This window comes from Ciconia boyciana, chromosome 2, assembly GCF_034638445.1.
Source record: "Ciconia boyciana chromosome 2, ASM3463844v1, whole genome shotgun sequence".
Taxonomy (NCBI): Eukaryota; Metazoa; Chordata; class Aves; order Ciconiiformes; family Ciconiidae; genus Ciconia; species Ciconia boyciana.
Genome location: NC_132935.1, coordinates 4,636,666 through 4,654,275, shown reverse-complemented (window position 1 = coordinate 4,654,275; position 17,610 = coordinate 4,636,666). Strand labels below are relative to the sequence as shown.

Genomic DNA, 17,610 nt, shown 5'->3' with positions numbered 1-17,610 from the left:
TATACATCTCCAAATACAGCGTGTTCACACTAAACTTCTCTGAATTGCCCAATATCATACTGAAGAAAGACAGAAGAGATGCAAGTGCAAGTTTCAAAGCTGGCTTAATTTCTCATTCTCCTGAAGATGCACAAGCCGTCACAGCTACACAAGTGAGTACAGTAACTTGAGATACTTGAATGTAAAAATCCTGCAGCTAAAATTTTGGACACCTCTGTACTCATAAATATGTACCCAAGTATGATCCCATCTTATAACCAGTTTCAAATATGTAGTTTCCAATATGAGGAATTTTTCCCCTTTTTGATGAATTGTACTTGTTTCTGAGATACTTAAGCCCAAACTCTCACACCCTGGTTTATTTTACTTTGATTTGACTATGATTTTACAATTAAAAAAAAAATATTGGAGATAAATCTAGATTAAACAGAAGTGAGTGTCTGCTGTTGCTTTTCTATGCTGGATAAATATTAGTGGGGTTTTTTGTTTTGTTTTTTTTTTAAATCACATATTTGAATTACTGCAAACTTTCTGTGCAACAAGTCCTCAAATTCATTTCTATCAGCTCAATAAGCAGACATCCGATTTTCAAGAACCTCACACTGGGTCGGTGATTGGCACATACTCACTATTTTTGCTTTGTCTTTAATTGCTGAACTATGAATGTTTCAGAAAAGCAATTCTCTACATCAGTATTTTCTTTAAGTAGAAGTGGGCTGGTGGGTATCACACATCAGGTAAGGGTGTGCACGACTTGAAAAGGAAGAGGTGCAGGTTGTGATCTTCACTGGCTTATACCAGTATATGACATTCATTACTTAAACAATGCTGGTGTCTAACGACAGCATTACTGAAGCACTTAACTATATTTTCTCTCTTTTCTCACTCTTCTTTAAAGCAACCTGTTATGCTTTTCTTTAAATTGTTGAACTAATGCCCTGCAAGAAGTACTGAGCAGATGCTTACAGCTATTTTCATCATTGCTCTGCACTACAATAGCAACTTTCTCAAATCTATTGCTACTTTCCAGTCAATGTTTAGCAACTATTTTCTACTTCGCATCTAACCAGCAAACATAAAACCAGAACAGTTAGAAAAGAATTTATCTTATACAGTAGTCCTTCTTAGTATATATTTTCAGTGAGCGACATGGTTGTTAACTAGAACAGGGGAACAACAGAAACGTAGTTAGATGAAACTTTGGAGTAAAAAATAAAAAAAAAATCAGAGACAGTAAACCCAAAAAAGTAGTATTAAATTAAAAGAGTAAAATAATTCTAATTAGCTGCACTGTATTTACAGAAACACTAAATATACATTACTTCCCCCTTTCCTCTCTTGTAGAAAAATTTTGCTAGAAAGGGCCCAACATAACACTGCTCAGAGGAAGGAACAGCAGCACCACTGATCAAGACGCAGTCTGGCCCACTGCTTCCCACAAGACGCAAGGCGCCGTGCAGTTTCATCGCACCTCCAGCCAAACCAAGTAACTTGCCCAGCCGTTCCTCCAGTACAAAACAAGGAATAATGAACATGACCTTTTTGTGTATCCAGGGTGTGTTTGTTCCTCATTTCAGATAATTCTTACTACCAGCTTGTCCCCGCTCCTATCTCTAACAGTCACTGTTCCCTTGCAGAACAGACTGGACACAGAAACAGCGTAACTACTTTCCTTTCAAATTTTAGGAATGAGAAATTTTGGAGCAAAGAGATTCCAGAGTTTAACTTCAGCTTGAACAATAAGAACTTTGATAATCCTGAGTTCAGAAAACAACCCGAAGGAGAGTTTATCACAGAAATTATTAGCTAGCTACAGCCCTAGCAAGTGCTGCTGTTTCTACTGTAGTCCCTTGTTTTTCATCATTGTGGGACAGCGTACTTAAATTGTACAAACATATCACATACAGAGTTCTGAAAAGAAGTGAGACGTGACAGATAAGAGCAATATTCCAAATGAATTCTCACTGCACCTCCAGATTGACGAAAGATATTTAAATTATGTTTAGATGTGCAAACTTGGTGCTTCAAACACCACGTCCAACACCACTGGCCAATGCAGGTCACACAGCTTGTTTCAGTAAAACTAGATCAGTGTATCCAAAACCAGCAAAAAAATTATTCAATATCAGATCAAACCAGAACCTATAGAACTCCCAAAATGACTCTGGAAGAAAGAACAAGTAATGGACATTTTCCTATCCAAGCACCGATTATGCCTTGTATCCATTTAGTTTGTAAGTATTAGATATATAAAATATTACATATTTTACATTATATACTCTATAAAATAGTGTGTGCATATCTATAAAAAAATACAAAAGTAAAAGCAATGTGGCTGAAGGAACTTAGTAGCAGAAGTACGAAGGTGCAAATCCCTCATTTCAAGGGCAGAACAGGAACAGTGCAGTGACATTCTCCTACCTCTGTGTAAAAAAACCCCATGCATTAATTCCTCCCATTATAACTAGAGAAAAAAAAACCCTTAATATTAGAAAGCATTGCTTTAGAAACACATACAGAAAAGCCTCCCTTCTGCTAAACCCTACAGTTAGTAGATAAAACATTAACATATTGAACTGACAGACACCATTGCTACCTGCCCATCCCACCTCTGTGCCAGAGGGCACTCTGCTCAGAACAGCTGAACAGGTTAGGGTGCAAATCATCGATTTCTTTGCTACTCACACGATAAAAGCAGCATACTAATTAGCACTGCACTGCCAACACCATTCGGTGAAGAACAGATACACAACTCCCTGTCATCTGAGCAGTACCTTTACCCTCTGGTAAAGGCTTGGGATGGATATCTACAGCACACGTATGCTTCCATTTTGACAGGTACAGCTATATACAACCATAAATCAGAGACCTGTTAAGCCAGCCTTTTAATTCTGCCAGTATGATTCAAAACCATTGCAATCAAACACCTGAATGGACAAAAAGCTGCTGTTCAAGTCGACTGGCGACACAAGTTGTTGTATGGGAATCAGCCGTTATGATCAAATTGAAAAGGTTGCTCTACTCTAAAGTATCTTTGTTGCAGTTCTTCAGTTTATCTTGACCAACCATCATGTCACAGACTAGACAAAACCCCCTTTGAGTTGAATACACCAGGATTTCAGAAATACGATTCTTTCTAGTAACTCCCCAGAACAGTAAGAACAACAGATGATTGCCGAGTTGCAAACGTAATAGCAGAAAGCCTATGAGAAGAGCTTAAATATTATTGCCCCTTATCTTCAGAAGCCAGCTGAGAAGCTTCAGGAATATATTCAGTTCCTTCCCATCCCCCTCCCTAGAAATAAATATTTAACAGGACTGCAGACCATTACTCACCCTGCAACTACTTGTGATGAAAAAGTTCTTTGCTATAATAAGCCCATAAAAGTTACTGAAGGAGGAAGTTCAACCAGTATGGGAATCCATGACCAAATACTGGCAATAAAATAATTAGTCTAGCTTCAACAAGAAGCAGCATCGTTTAAATGAAGAAAAATCTGGTTTTACTGGCAATTTTAAGTAGAATTGGCTTAGGCCAAATTCTTACAGGAATTAGAAGAAAAGCATGCAGTGAAAGGAAGGCACTACCATTCTTTAATCATTAGTTGGACAGCCCCAGGGTGTCACACACTATAAGGAACACAACAGTGAAGATGCTCTGCATCTTCTACAAGGCTGAGAAGCAAAAGCTTTCCATCACTGTTTTGGACATGTTCAAAATTATTGTATCTGTACCTCTTCCAATTCTGAAAGGAAACTGCCACATCCCCGAGGGCCCATTCAGCTAACGTAAGATGAACCATCAGACACTGCATGCAGAGGAGAAGTTAAGACTATTCAATTTCCTCTGACAAAAAGAGACTTGCAGTTCTACAGCACGTCAAATTGAAGTCAAAGTTTAGCTTTCAGTCTCAAAATGCCACGCTTCAGTTTATCATGCTCTTCATCTGTTGATGCGACACCCTCTATAGCTCTTCACTAAAGTGTTTTCAGTTGCTGTGAGCAGTTGTACCAAGTAATGGCAGAACTGAAGGTCACACACCAATTTTCCTCCTGTACTTATTCAAGATGAGGAGACCTAGGCCACAGAAAGAGCTGTTTTTCCTTAGAAATTTCCTCAATAAAGCAAGGGGCAATACTTAATTTATGGAGTGAGTCCAATTTAAATTTAAAAAGACAAACCAACCCCCTAGTGCTTAGTTTTATGGATCTGAAATCACTGGCAGGGGAAACACTGTTTTGGAAAGCAGTGATGGTTCTTGGGAAAGGTAATAAGCAATCTTTCTTCTAGCAAAGAAACAAACCTTGGTTATCAAATAAAAAACAAAATGGAGTTTGTTTACAGATTATTTTCAATGAAATGACTCAGCAGGACTGAATTCCACCCAGAAATACTTTTTGTAACATCTTTGCTAAGCTACATTCAATATCAGAAGAGGAAAATCCAACCCTCTTCCTGTATGCCAGTAAATAAAGTGTCACGTCAAGTGATGGGCAACCACCAGTTAACTCCATAACCTCAGCAATCCTTGTCCTTTACAAGCCGTCAGAAAAAAATTGGCATCATTAATTCTCAACATGGATTCAACAGCAGATATTGCACTGATCTCATTTATTTTGCAAGATGATGAAATCTTAATGAATGCTACAATATTTTTGTAACTGCCATAACCAAATACATTTATGATGTGCTGTACTTAAGCTTGTTTTAATGTAACATTTACAAAGGCATTTCCTCATGTCTGTCTTTTGTTTGCTGTGCTAGTTTATAGAACTCAGTAGCTTGTACAGGCTTGCCTACTGTAATGTGATAGTGTATATTAATTTAAGACGTCTCCAGTTTTTAATAGATTACCACGAACAAATCTGTATCAGGTCATGAATTTAAGGATACTAGTGAGGGTTTTTTCAGACTAATAATCAATGAAAAGTACATATTATTTGCTGACACACCGAATTTTTTTTTTTTTTTTTTACAAGACCTGAATTTGCAACTATTCCATTTAAGCAACACTTCAGCAAGTAGAAGGATTGAGACAAGCTGATACATTTCTTACAAATGTAACACCAGTCAGAAAAGCTTATTTCATTACAATAGTCCTTCCAATAGAAGCTGTGCATGAAGATCAGTTGCCCAATGAATTGTGTTCACTAAAAACGCATCAAAAACAGCTAAGGAATCACCTTCAGTATCTAAGGCTGCTAATTTCGAAATACTGCAACTGTTCCCAGGCTAACTGTGTAAGGACAATGATGCTGAGTCTGTGTGAATGCTCATGTATATATATGTGCTACACAGAAAATAAATATATATACACACACAATGTGACTTGTGATAAAAAATTGCAAATATAAACTGAATAAGAAAGCCATTAAGGTCACAAACTCCTGTTTGACTTTTCAGCAAAAATTCATCGTTTCAATCAATGCACCATTCTCTCAAATGCCGACATCCAGACTTTGCTCTTCAGCCTCTTCCTAATGCATCTTCAAAAGGATATTTAAAACATCTCATTTTCCTTGCATAAGTTTTAGCTTTTCCTAGGCAGCTCAGAATTTAATTCCATGCTGGTTCACTGGTTCATTACTAGGAGCTACAATTGATAAGATCATACATCTCCATTACACAGGGAACACCAAATGCTCCCCCAGTGCTTAAAACAATCACTTTCCTTTTTTGTAAAAAAAATCTCAAGCTCCATCTTCTATTCCAGTAGTCTTTGAATAAGAAACAAATCACCCTAATGGAAATGCATCAGTACTCTCATAGCTGCATAATTCCTATACATTTTCAAGAATATCAGCGCTACCGCATGCGGTACCATAATACTGAAGGGAAACCCCCCTCTGCTTTTCCAGACTATTTTCCACTTTTAAATATACACAGGCATTTCAGGAATTGTTTTTAAACTGCCCTTGAAAATTAGTGGTTTGATGAGATTAACGCCATTTTTCTTTTTTCTACAAAGATTTCCAACAAAAAAAACAGGCACACATGAATTGAAATAACAGATGCCTTAACAGTTTGCAAATCTCACAGCTTAAGAAGCCACTAAGTTAATAAAGTTTAACAAAAGTACAGACAAATTTATGGTTTGGAAGAAAATGGCTGATCTGTCATATCAGCTGATGTAGCCAATGTAGTAAGTCAACAACAAGACTGTCAAATGACAGACTAGACTCTTTTCCCAGTTGTTATGCCCTCAGAAACCAAGGGAAAAGCACTTCACGGCATTCCTGAACTACGCCTATAGATCTGCAAAAAAGTGCAAGAGTGGGTGCTTCCCTCCAGTCGCCTCAACTGAAAGTCACCACAAAGATGCAGGAGAACACTCATGCTGACAGAGGGGCTTTTTTTTCTTTCCCAATACACAATAGTTATTATATTCCTACGTTATATATACAGCATCTGTGTCAAAAAGTAAGGTATCTTGTTTTATAGACTATATACCTGCCTACCTTCATTGTACCAGCAACTTTCCTTGCTCTGTTTCTATCACCGTGTCCCTTTTAGTTATTACCTATCACCTAAAAATCTAAGGGTCTGTTGGACTGAAAATTATCACCAGAGTATTCTTCTGTTAGGAAAACAGCAGAGACTTATGAGATGGAGATGAAGGAGAAACAGCATTGAACTTTTCTCTTATGTATCCAAGTATCTTGCTCATACTCAACAGATGACCAGCAGGTTCCATCTGAACACACCTTCTGAAACAGCAGGGTTTGGGGGGCGGGGGACGGGGGGACAGGGGACGACGACAACGACGAGGACGGACGACAACACCAAAACAAAAAACCCAAAAACATTTAACTTGGAGTTGCTTATCACATTAAAGAAAGATTACAACGTTAACAGATTGCAATAAATAGGGTAAAAACTCCTTCCCAGTTGATTAAATACATTTCACAACATAGCTAGCTTAAATTTTGTAATTTTTTTTTTTTAAATTAAGACAAGGTTTTTGACTGAATTGGTCAAACAATTCAATTATCTTAAGAGAGTATAGACCTTTTCATGTTAGTCTGAACGGTTGAATTCAAGAACTGTGATCACCCTTCGCTAACTAGTCACATGACATACACTTAACATCACGCCAATAATTTATTGTTCGTAAATTATTAAACAGAGCTCTTCACATGGAAGATAGTCAAGAAACTTCCTCCTTCTTGGGGTGGATAATTTACAGCTATACAGCAGAGCTATCCAGCTATCCTTAACTGTTACATTTAAATTTCTTTCACCGAGTTATTTTGTAAGCTTCAAATGGCATACCACATGAAACTCAGGAAAAAAGGCCACTAGCAAAAGTATCTAAACCAAAGTACAATACATTACACCATTAAAAATCTTACCAAAGATTAGAGGTGTTTTTCCATAATCCACGACTACGTTCTAGTCTACTGTTACAGTCAGAAAGAAAACATTCCTGTATGATACTGGCACAAATTTTCAGTACTTAGCACCAAATCACCCACTTCAGCATCCCCTGAAGCTGTAACTGAGCTTGAGGCTGTTTATTCCACAAGACCAGAGATTTTAAGTTTCAAATTACTTAAGGGAGGCAGCCAAAAATGTCTTACTCCCTATCACTACTAAAGTAATACAGACTTGCTTGCTGAGAAGAAATACACCAGTAAACAAAATACACACTTTCTCTTCATTTGCCAATCAAAATAGTCTCAAACCTGGAGTGTGCAGATCCAGACTAAATTACTGAATTCAGCAACATTAGATCTGACTTTAGCATAAAGAGGAGTCAAAACCTAGCAATGCAGATTACACAAATACTTTATTAAAAAAGCAAATATTATCTTATTCTTCGATGCAGTCCTATAGACAGAGCACACAGAATTGGGTGCAATTAGGTCAGCACATAGCATCACTAAGACGACTGAAGATTTTAGATTTAAGAACACTAAAAAAATAAAATGTAGAAGCACACTCTATATGAACACAGACTTGCTGAAATATTTCAAAGCATTTTCAAAGAACGAACGTTTGCTATGAGATCATACATAACACACCAAAAGCTTAATCTGTCACATTCAAACAGAGAACAAACCATTTAGAAAAAAGTTATGGATAATAAAACATACACATCACGATCACATTTTAAGACATTATAAAATACTTTTAAAAGTTTTATCAATTTTTGCTGCAGGTAACCTGAAGCTTTAACAGAAAAGCCAAAGGCCCAGAATAAAGCTATACAAATTAAATGTTTCTCTCATTAGTATATTACCTTTCTTTGACTGTAGGTATCTCACAGCCCTTATCAAAGTAGGCCAGATCCGTTTCATTTCCCTAAGGTTAAGCTGGTGATCAGTATACAGAGTATTCATCAACTAAGGAATGGCCACCATTCAATGACAAATATAGCACAAGCTATTTCTCATCTGTCCTATTTTTTTTTTTTGGAGGCTGAGATGTTGCTTTTTCTAGAAATCGCCACAATTGGCAGCCTGGAAGATGCTGGTGCCTTTGTCCTCTTATGCAAGTCCTGGTGTCCCCCTTCTCCCCCCAACAGGAATAAAAGGAGATTACATGGCTGTTCTCCATTGTGGGGCACAGGAGGCTGGATAAGCAATCTTTCCCAAAGTTACGTTCTGAGAACACTTCACAGGCGACCAGGGGAAGAGGGAAGGATTGTTTTTCATTCATTTTAATTGCTGGGGGGGAGGGGGGAGGCGGAATTGATACCTTTTATCATGGCCCAGTGCAGCCATCTTCTGCAAGAAGCAGCCAGCCCTGCTGTAGTCATCCTCTGGTGCTGGATGGAGGGAGAAAACTGATATCCCCAATACTAAGCAGCCTTCACAACAGATGGTAACAACTCGCTTTTTCTTTGAAAAGATTTTTCTTCCCTACTTTTAAAAGTTACTCTCTGAGAAGCACCTTCATTCTGACCCTCAGAACAGTCCAAGGAGATGAACCCCAATTTCATCTAATACTTTTGTTATCCAATTTACAACACACAGGAGTAGGCATCGCCATTACCCCTTCCTGGTAAACAAGTTTTACTAAAAGCAAAGCACAGCTTTGTTTTAGCTTTGTTTCCAGCTACTGTTACTCACTGTTTCATTAACTATTATTCCCCAGTGAGCTGACAGATTCTGAACTTCCTGAGATGTTACCAGGATGTGGTGCTCAAGTTCTGCGATTTCTTTTTAAGTTATAGTAGCACATATAGTAGAAACAATATGTCCATGTGTGGCAACTGCTAGTTTAGCCTGGACAGTTCAACAAGGTACAGAAAGCATGCAAGACAAAGACAGTATTAAATGCTCCTTCGTGTCTCCTGCAAATAACGAGACAATAAAGATTCTAAATAAATTTACTGGGGTTTTTTTAAGGCCACTAATAATCAACTATGCCTACCAACTCCTTAGTTCAGATATGTTTCCCCTGAACTTCTGAAGTAACTGCCTCTCTCTGTGATCCAAGATCATGGTGACGCAATACTTCACTGCCAGTTTCTCTTCCAAAAAAGAGAGTACACTGAAATGAAAGTGAACACGAGGAAAGCTATGCTTACAATCACCAACACTCAACCTTTTACAGTTGTTTCCCATCTAAGGAAGATTTGATTCTTTGGCTACTAACAGAATTTCGAGCTTTATCCCTGTACTGTATCTTCATACACACACTCCCACACACAACACCAACATACAAATACCTTCTAGATTATAATAGGGTAAATATCCTTGGGATATTTATAATGTTATCAATGTCTTGGGATGCAAACTAAGATAATCCCGTGAATGAGTTTTACATTTCCATCTAATTATTGTTAAGCCTCAATTTCAAGTCAAACCCTCTCATTGTAATAAATGCATGCTTTGTGGCTAGTTACTGTCTCTTTTGGGGGGTGAACAGGGGTGGCAACTTCTAAAACATCAAGTAAAAAGATGTTAGTCTTCCACTGTGAACACTACCTACGATCAGCCACTTAAAAACTACTTCTTCCAAAAGGTAAGTGAAAGCAGAATTACACTCGCAGTGGTTTCAAACATACAAAGATCAAAAACAAAGCCCTCGGATCCTCACATCAGTGGAAGTAAAAACCAAACAGCTCAAGTGCTCTTTCATTTCAAATAATTCTGAAAAGCAAAGAAAAAAAAAAAAAGCAGCATTACAGCCATCAGGTGAAAGAAGATCCTGCAGACTGCTTCACATTACAAGCGCATGACCAGAATAAAAATATTTTATTTTCTAGCATTTGCTTTTTTCTTTGATGGGAAAAAAACCTATAGACCCACAGGTGGTAAAACATTAAATCAACACGGGGGGCAGGAAGGAATAAATATTTAAAAAAAAAAAAAAAAAAAGGTATGTGTACCTTTAGCCCAGCATATCGGGAATGGGCTACAGCCGCTTTTCTCCATATAGATAGCACCTGCTCGCTTCGGGGCCTGCTGGCCTGCCACTTCCAGCAACCACATACACACGACCGTATAGAGATTCAAGCCAGGCTTCGGCATACAATGTCCCAATTCAGTGCTCCAGCAGTACGTAGTCCTGCGGGGAGGGAGGGGGGGATTGGGGGTAGAAGCTGGGAGCCGCTTGAACGTACTCGGATCCACAAGCAAGGAGGAGAACCGCTAACCTTCCCCAGGCGTGCTGAGCTGGCTTCACCTGCCGGCGGGAGCGCGGCCCCGCAGCGCGCCCGGAGCAGCGCGCTCCGGCGGCGGCGGCGGCGAGGGGGGGAGGCTGCGCCACCGCTTCATCTTCTCACGCCCCGGCGATTGGAAGCTCGGACCATCCTTTCCCGGGGGTGAGCTGCCGAGGAGGGCGAAACCAGACAGCGGAGTGAGCGTGGGTGCCCGTACTCCTGCCTTCATTCGGGAGGGAGGGAGGCGGGGAGGAAGGAGGGAAGGCGATTAGCAAACGCCACATTAATATGCTAATCTCCCCCTTCTGTTCAATTCACCCGGCAGCCTCCTGTTTACCAAACTGACAGCCGCTTCTGAAAGCGCCTAAGCTGCAAATCAAGCCTGACCCGGGTCGTGTCTGGAGATGTGCTTCCCCCGACCATTTTTGGCGGCTGTTGTTTCAGACTCACGCCCTCGGCATCTCCCCCGGCCCCGGCCGCCCAGCCCCTGCCCCGGCTCGGCACAATGAAGCCCCGCACAATGCCCGGCCGGGGCCGAGCGCCGGCGGCTGCTCCAGCACCTCACTCCTTCCCCACCACGCACTCACATTTTGGCATCGCTTTTATGTATTTTGTATTTATACTTGCATACGGCTGTACCGAAAAAAGAACCCGACGCCCTAAAAGCGCACGAGAGCTTCCATAAACTTCAGCAGGAGTTGGGGTTAGACCCTGCATCACCACCTGCCTGACTTCACAACTACAAGATTATTGATGAAAGGCCCCTGGTAGTGTTCCTTTGCCTTAAATAAAGAGCAAATATCACAGCCCATGCCACTCATTACTCGGTACCACATCTAGCCATGCTCTAAACCAGGGCTTCTTTATATACTTCTGGGCAAAAGGCGAAGGTCACCACAAACGTAGCCACCACATGCTGCATGGCATTTGTTTCTTCTTAACTTTGCAGCACATAACATCAAAACTACTTACAACGATGGGGGTTTTTTTCTTTTAAAAAATGTGAGTATGAACGTTGCAACAGCATATGTTTATAAACACACATTCAGGCGGCATATGTATAAGGAAATAAAGAAAATATTCATTTTACTCCAACCAAAAGGTTTCACAAAAATTATAAACAACTGATTCAGCTAAAATCTGTATGAAAAATCAAGAGGAACAAGACTCACACACAGATCATTAAAGCTCTTTATATATTCCATGGTAATCTTTTCTCACTCCCAGCCTTCAGCAATACGGCGTAAGGCTTATCCAAGACTATAACCAAAAGGGAATTAATCTAAAGCTAGGGCTTCAACTTAACCTATCTGCCTACTTGTAGCAGCATGCACTCATCTATAGAGTATGTTTAATTACCATTCTTTACTATGATACTGCCATCTTCATTTCTCAATACACTGGCTATGCAGAACTACAGCAGTGTATGTCAAAACTCTTGATAAATACAGTTGCTTTTTTTTTTTTTTGAAGTATTGCTTTCTTCTATATTTAAGGAGAAAAAATATTCACGGGGGGGGGGGGGAGAGAAGAGAAGAGAGAGAGAGAGAGAGATTAGGCCACAGCCAGGCCCATCAGATGTTCTGCATCACTGCTCAGGCACAAAGCTCTTTCTGGGGCTGAAGAAAGCCAAAGGGAACTGAAGACATGCCTGGATGCCTTCCTCCCCCCCCAATAAAGTTTTCAAAGCCCCTAAGTGCTACACAGCCAGCCAAATACTTCCAGCAACAAGGTCGATTATATTTACCTTCAATAATAAAGCAAAACCTGTTCTAGTAATATTTAGAACACAACTTATTGTATTTGTGTGTCTATGGAAGATGCATGGACGCAGGATAGGTGCCTTTCAGTTCAAGCTGCAGCTTGCAGCACAGGAAAGCTGCTTTTTACACATCCAGCTCTGCCACGGGTTTCTGTGATGACCTTGAGTGAGTCAGTCTTGTTTCATTACAAAACAGAAAGCTGCAAATAATTCTTTAGTTTTCCCTAAGTTGTTTTGGTCTGTGCTTTAGGGTATAAAATACAAAAAGCCTGTGTTTCTTCCATAAAAATAAAGCATTTTGCAGAAAACTAGCTAAAAAAATTCTAGAGGTAAAAATGGTAGGGCCTAAATTAAGTTTTATTCATTAAAACAAAAATGCTTTAAATATCAACTGGTAAGTGCATTACCAAGGAGAATTTTAATAAACGGAAATGTGTGGACCCACATTTTTCTTTATACTTTTAACAGATTTGACTAATATAGATTATCAATCCAAGTGTCAAGAGATACTGTCTGCTCATTACAGCTATCCTTATGGATGATACGAATATTGTAATCATTCTCCTCAAGGACATACTTTCCTGTTGTAATATTAGGCTACAAAATGAAGGTGAAAACAAAGTACTACATAGCATGAGAATTTTTTTTATTCCATTTTAGAAGTTACCCAGTATTTTACACTGAGTACAGATTTTTCAAAATAAGCCAAGGGCTTCTTTGATGCTAAGATTTTTTTTGAAAAAATTACTTAATTTCTATTTGTTGTTGTAAAAAGGAAACAGTAGACATATGCTCATTCTCTTCTTTCAAATAACATGATCAGTTTTGCTGTACAAAAAAGCCAAAAGCATAAAATTTGTGTTCTGGAGAAAGTCAGAAACCCCAAACTTTCAGTTTCAGAGGGGGAAGGGGGACAGGGATAGAGCAGAAGACAAGGCACAAAGTAAAAAAAAAACAGAACAAAACAAAAAAAAACCAAAAACCAAACCTGGAAAAGTTAAATATCTCTCTAGTATACTTAACACCAAGTATTTGCAACGTTTTATAAATACTGCTCATCAAGTAGGTATCCGAGTACCATTTATGTAAAATAATCTGTTTTAAGTAATGCCAATCAGATTAAAACAATTACAGAGGTAAGGAACATCTGTCAGAAATTAGGACTGTGGAACAGGAACGTTCGTTCTTGTGTAAGATGCGTATGCTGACATACACTGATAGTATCTGCATAGCACTCACTGTGAAAGCAACGATGCTAACAGCTATCAAAGAAAAGTCTAAAAAATATTTATTTAAAAAACAATGAATGCATCAGTTTATACTAAGAACATATAGAAGCACTGGCCATTTTCCTAGAATACATGTTCTAACCAGAAAAAACTCAGACTACCCCAATAATAACAGACAGGCCAAGGTCTGCAGCTAAGAGATGGCATTTTGCCTCCAAGGAAATTCAAGTCAAGACTTTTCTACTGTGACTATGACTTTGGTTGCTCAATTTCAGCCTGGTTTTAAAGAGTACTGAATATCAGCATCAGCTTTTTGAAAGCAAGGGGAAAAAAAAGTCAGAAGCTTTTGAACTGTATCAAGGCATTTAGTTTTTGTTTTAATTTTGCCTGCAGGGCTGATCCTGTCTCCTAGTGAAGTCAACTGCAAAAATCACAAAGCCCCGTGGAATAAGGGGTTAAACAACAGTTTTGTACAACTGGGAGGCACATAAAAGGTTGTATAATTTTTTCCACTCAAACTTATCCAAACAAAAATAAAGATCTAAAATGCCGATCAGATGAAGTGGCAAAGCTTGGCTTTCTCTAGAGTTATGGCTAGAGACTGAGCTCCTGTGGGGTGTCTCGGATATCTAATCAGCAGAGCGCTAACTACAGTTTCTCCCTCAGTGAATGGCATCATTAGGATCTCTCCACTATTCAAGCAATTATTTTCACATCAGTTAATATCTCTATTCATCAAATTTTGATCAAACTGTCTGTCAAGTTCGAGCACTGTTGGGAAGGGTAACAGGACAGAGCCAAACACAGAACACTTGCCGGAGTTTCATTGCCCTGAGAAACCAAACTAAACTCAGTATTCAGAAACTTCGTGAAGAAAGCAGACAGATCTGCATCAAAGCAGCGTTTGACAGCAAAAATAAAGATTTGTTTTTCGTTCCTCTTCTGCAAGATCTCAGCTACCAGATGAACCAGCAACAGAGATCTCCTTCCAACAGAGATCTCCTTCCAACAGAGAGGACAGAGCAGCCCATTTGCTTAAGACAGAAATGAAGAGCTACAGCCTAGAGCATAGCAATCACATCATCATCATCATTATTAATATTATTTTGGACTTGATCATTCGTAGTCTTAGCCACTTCATGGGCTACTGTTTATCCCTCCAGTAGTTACTAGATGTTGAAGAACAAGTGCATTTATTTTAAGAAGATTTGCATACTGATGTAAGAGATGGAAGAAGAACATTTCTTCATTGCATTCATTTTGCTAACAAAAAATGAGAGCTCCAAACCAAGTTTGCCCTCGGGAAAAGTGGAGGATTTTTTTTTGTAAAGCCACAAATGCTTTTTACTGAGACAACTGCAGAACAGCCTGTAAAGCTAAGAGTGCCTGATGACTGTTCTAAAAATTAAAACATGTTTATCACTCATGTGACAATCTTCTGCATCCTAATTCATTTGCTTTTCTGTATTTGTATCCAGAATTCTGCAAAGATGCTCTCCAAACATTGAAACTGCACTGTAATCTTCATTCTCTCAAGTTTGTTCCTTATGGGTTTTTTTAATTACTGTAATTATTTCGTGTGCATGTGTGTAATACTTAAGAGTGGAAAACATTAGCTGCCCTAAGTTTCCCTTTAGCCAGAGTCAAACATCTCCTTTGTTCACAGGACCTATTGAAAAATGGTGCATCGCCACGACATCATAACCAGAATTACGGCTCCTGAAGTCTACTTTACATTAAGCTCAAGTTTGGTAAGGCTGTCTTGCAAATCTGCCTTGGGTTACCTGGTCTCTACATCGATCATCCTTGCCCACTCGCAACCGCTTGCCCCTCCACCCACATCTTCTCTAGCATACAGCCTTCTCCTGAACACCCTTTGCCAAAGGGCACAACAGAGAACAAGGATGACAGGTTTCATGAACTCAAAGGATCTCTGAACTTCTCAAAGTTCAGTCATCATTATACTGCCACCAGAGATTTCTTTTTTATTTAACTATGAACACTGTGACAGATAAAACTGAAAGACAAATGCCATTTCACTTTAAGCGTCAAAACCCAAGCCCAGTCCTCCTACAGAAATAATTCAGAACAACTGAGAAGCAACATCGTCTCCATGAATTAATTTGACTCTCTGCAATATGGACAAACTCTAAGTCCATGCTCTAGATTAGATTAGGCCATTTTTCTCCTGAAGGTAAAAGGTAACAAGGACTTAGGAAATAAACCTTACAGAATCAATTAAAAAAAAAAAAAAAAGGCAAGACAAACTACTAGTAACATCCATTGCCTGTAAAGCTAAGTGCTCTTTTGTGAGGTTCCCATCAATCAAATGAAAAATTTGGATTTGTGAATTTAGTCTTCATTTTGAACTTCTAGTGGCACCTGCTTTAAGATTTCTTGCTCAGAGAATGCTCGAGATTTGAATGAGTATGACAGAGTGAAGCTCACACTTCGTAACTTCAACCTGGGGTAGTTGATAGCCAGGAAGAGAAGAAAATACACTGCAAGATTCACACTACAGTGCTTCAACTGACCAGAATAAGATGCCAGTATCCCAACGTAAACTCATTCTAGAATATAAAATGCTTTGGATCTCTGCTTAAGATGTTATTCTGGCATAAATTCAATCCAATACTAAACTTATTGTTATCTGCCTCCATTTGGTGAGCTTTATTAGTAGAATACATCTAGGGTATTCCTGAAACATGCAGAGTTTCAAAGCAACCCTTTCTCACCTTCTGGGCCATGGTCACCTTATTAGCATTACTATCCTCTGAACTACATTTAAAAATAGTAGTTGACAGAATTCACTGCTTTTATTTTCAAATCTCAACCTATTGGTAGTAATGAGGTGGGGAAGGGGAACAGAGCAGAATGTTGGGAGAGAGCAGGAGGAACACAGTGTTAATGACGTTTCCCGTACTTCCCCTTCCCAAAGGATCCTCTGATGTTGAGCAGCAGAGCAGACAGCATGCAGCCTCCTAGCCCGTGTTGTTAAGACAACAGATATTAGAAGGACCACTAAGTTAACTTTATTTTTATTATTTCATAAATAACAACTAGGCATTTTTTAAACCCATATGGATTGTATTAATTTTCAGGCATGAAAGTTGTAGCAGATTTTCTTGTGGGTGGACTAATCCGGTCATATTCTCCCACTTCCTTCCATTTACTTTTTGAAGGCTTACTGTAGAGAAGTATAAAGTCAGCACCATGAAAGCTGAGAATGGTTTAAAATTACTCCTTCCTTAGGGCACTGATACCAATCTTCTGCCTCTTCATGTTCTAGGCTATTTACAAAACAAAAAAAAACAAACAACAAAACTGTTGCTATCCTCAAGACATCTTTGAGAAGTTCCTTCACAATTCCAGTGCTTAAAGCAAAAATCTGCTTCATGGAAACCTGGAAAACTAAGAGAAGAAAAAGTGAACCCTACAGATCCTGCTCCTTGTTTTACTGCAAAATAAAGTCTGATAATTTTGCTTTGCGACAGGCTCGCTGTGCTTATCGGTTCACACTGCTTCTCTCCAACCTTCTCAGATGGGGAGAAAGAGGAGGAGTGAGACAAAGCTATCCCAGAAAGGTCACCAGAACCTTTCCTGACCTTATAAAGCTTCCTCTATTTATGGGGAAAACCTTCTGTTTATGAGGTAAACACAGTAGAAGGTATCTGAAGGGGGAGGACCCCACCCCTTTGATGCTGTTTAAAGGAAACGCATTCTGCAAGGATTACTTTTGTTGTGTGGAAGGGATCCATGAGTGAATCAGTTGACCTTACAGATGCTTCTTAAAACGCCTCTTCGTTAATTCAAGGGTAACGTAGAAATAATTAGTCACATCTTCTAAGAGGGATGTAGGAAAATGAAGTTGCTTATGGGTCAGCAAGTCTCTTAAGTGTCTGTTCATATCTGGGCTGCTTTCTCTCTCATCTGTCTAATAACTGGTTACACAAAAGAAAGTAAGAAAGCTGTGCAGCCACAGAGGGTCCAATTAATTTACCAGAAA

At 39.1% G+C, this 17,610-nt stretch overlaps 1 protein-coding gene across 5 annotated transcripts in view; it reads right to left on the bottom strand.

Moving 5' to 3' along the window:
• PTK2 (protein tyrosine kinase 2) overlaps nt 1-17,610 on the bottom strand; it is a 232,081-nt gene that overhangs the window by 159,175 nt on the left and 55,296 nt on the right. The window contains exon 1 of one of the 5 annotated variants that reach the window (XM_072851828.1): nt 10,341-10,460. The exons of 3 other annotated variants lie outside the window; for them this stretch is intronic. In XM_072851828.1, coding sequence (XP_072707929.1) covers nt 10,341-10,443 — 103 coding nt within the window. In that variant the 5' untranslated portion in view covers nt 10,444-10,460. Of the gene's footprint in view, nt 1-10,340; nt 10,461-17,610 lie in introns of those variants that run through there. One more of the 5 variants, XM_072851821.1, reaches the window with a different exon arrangement.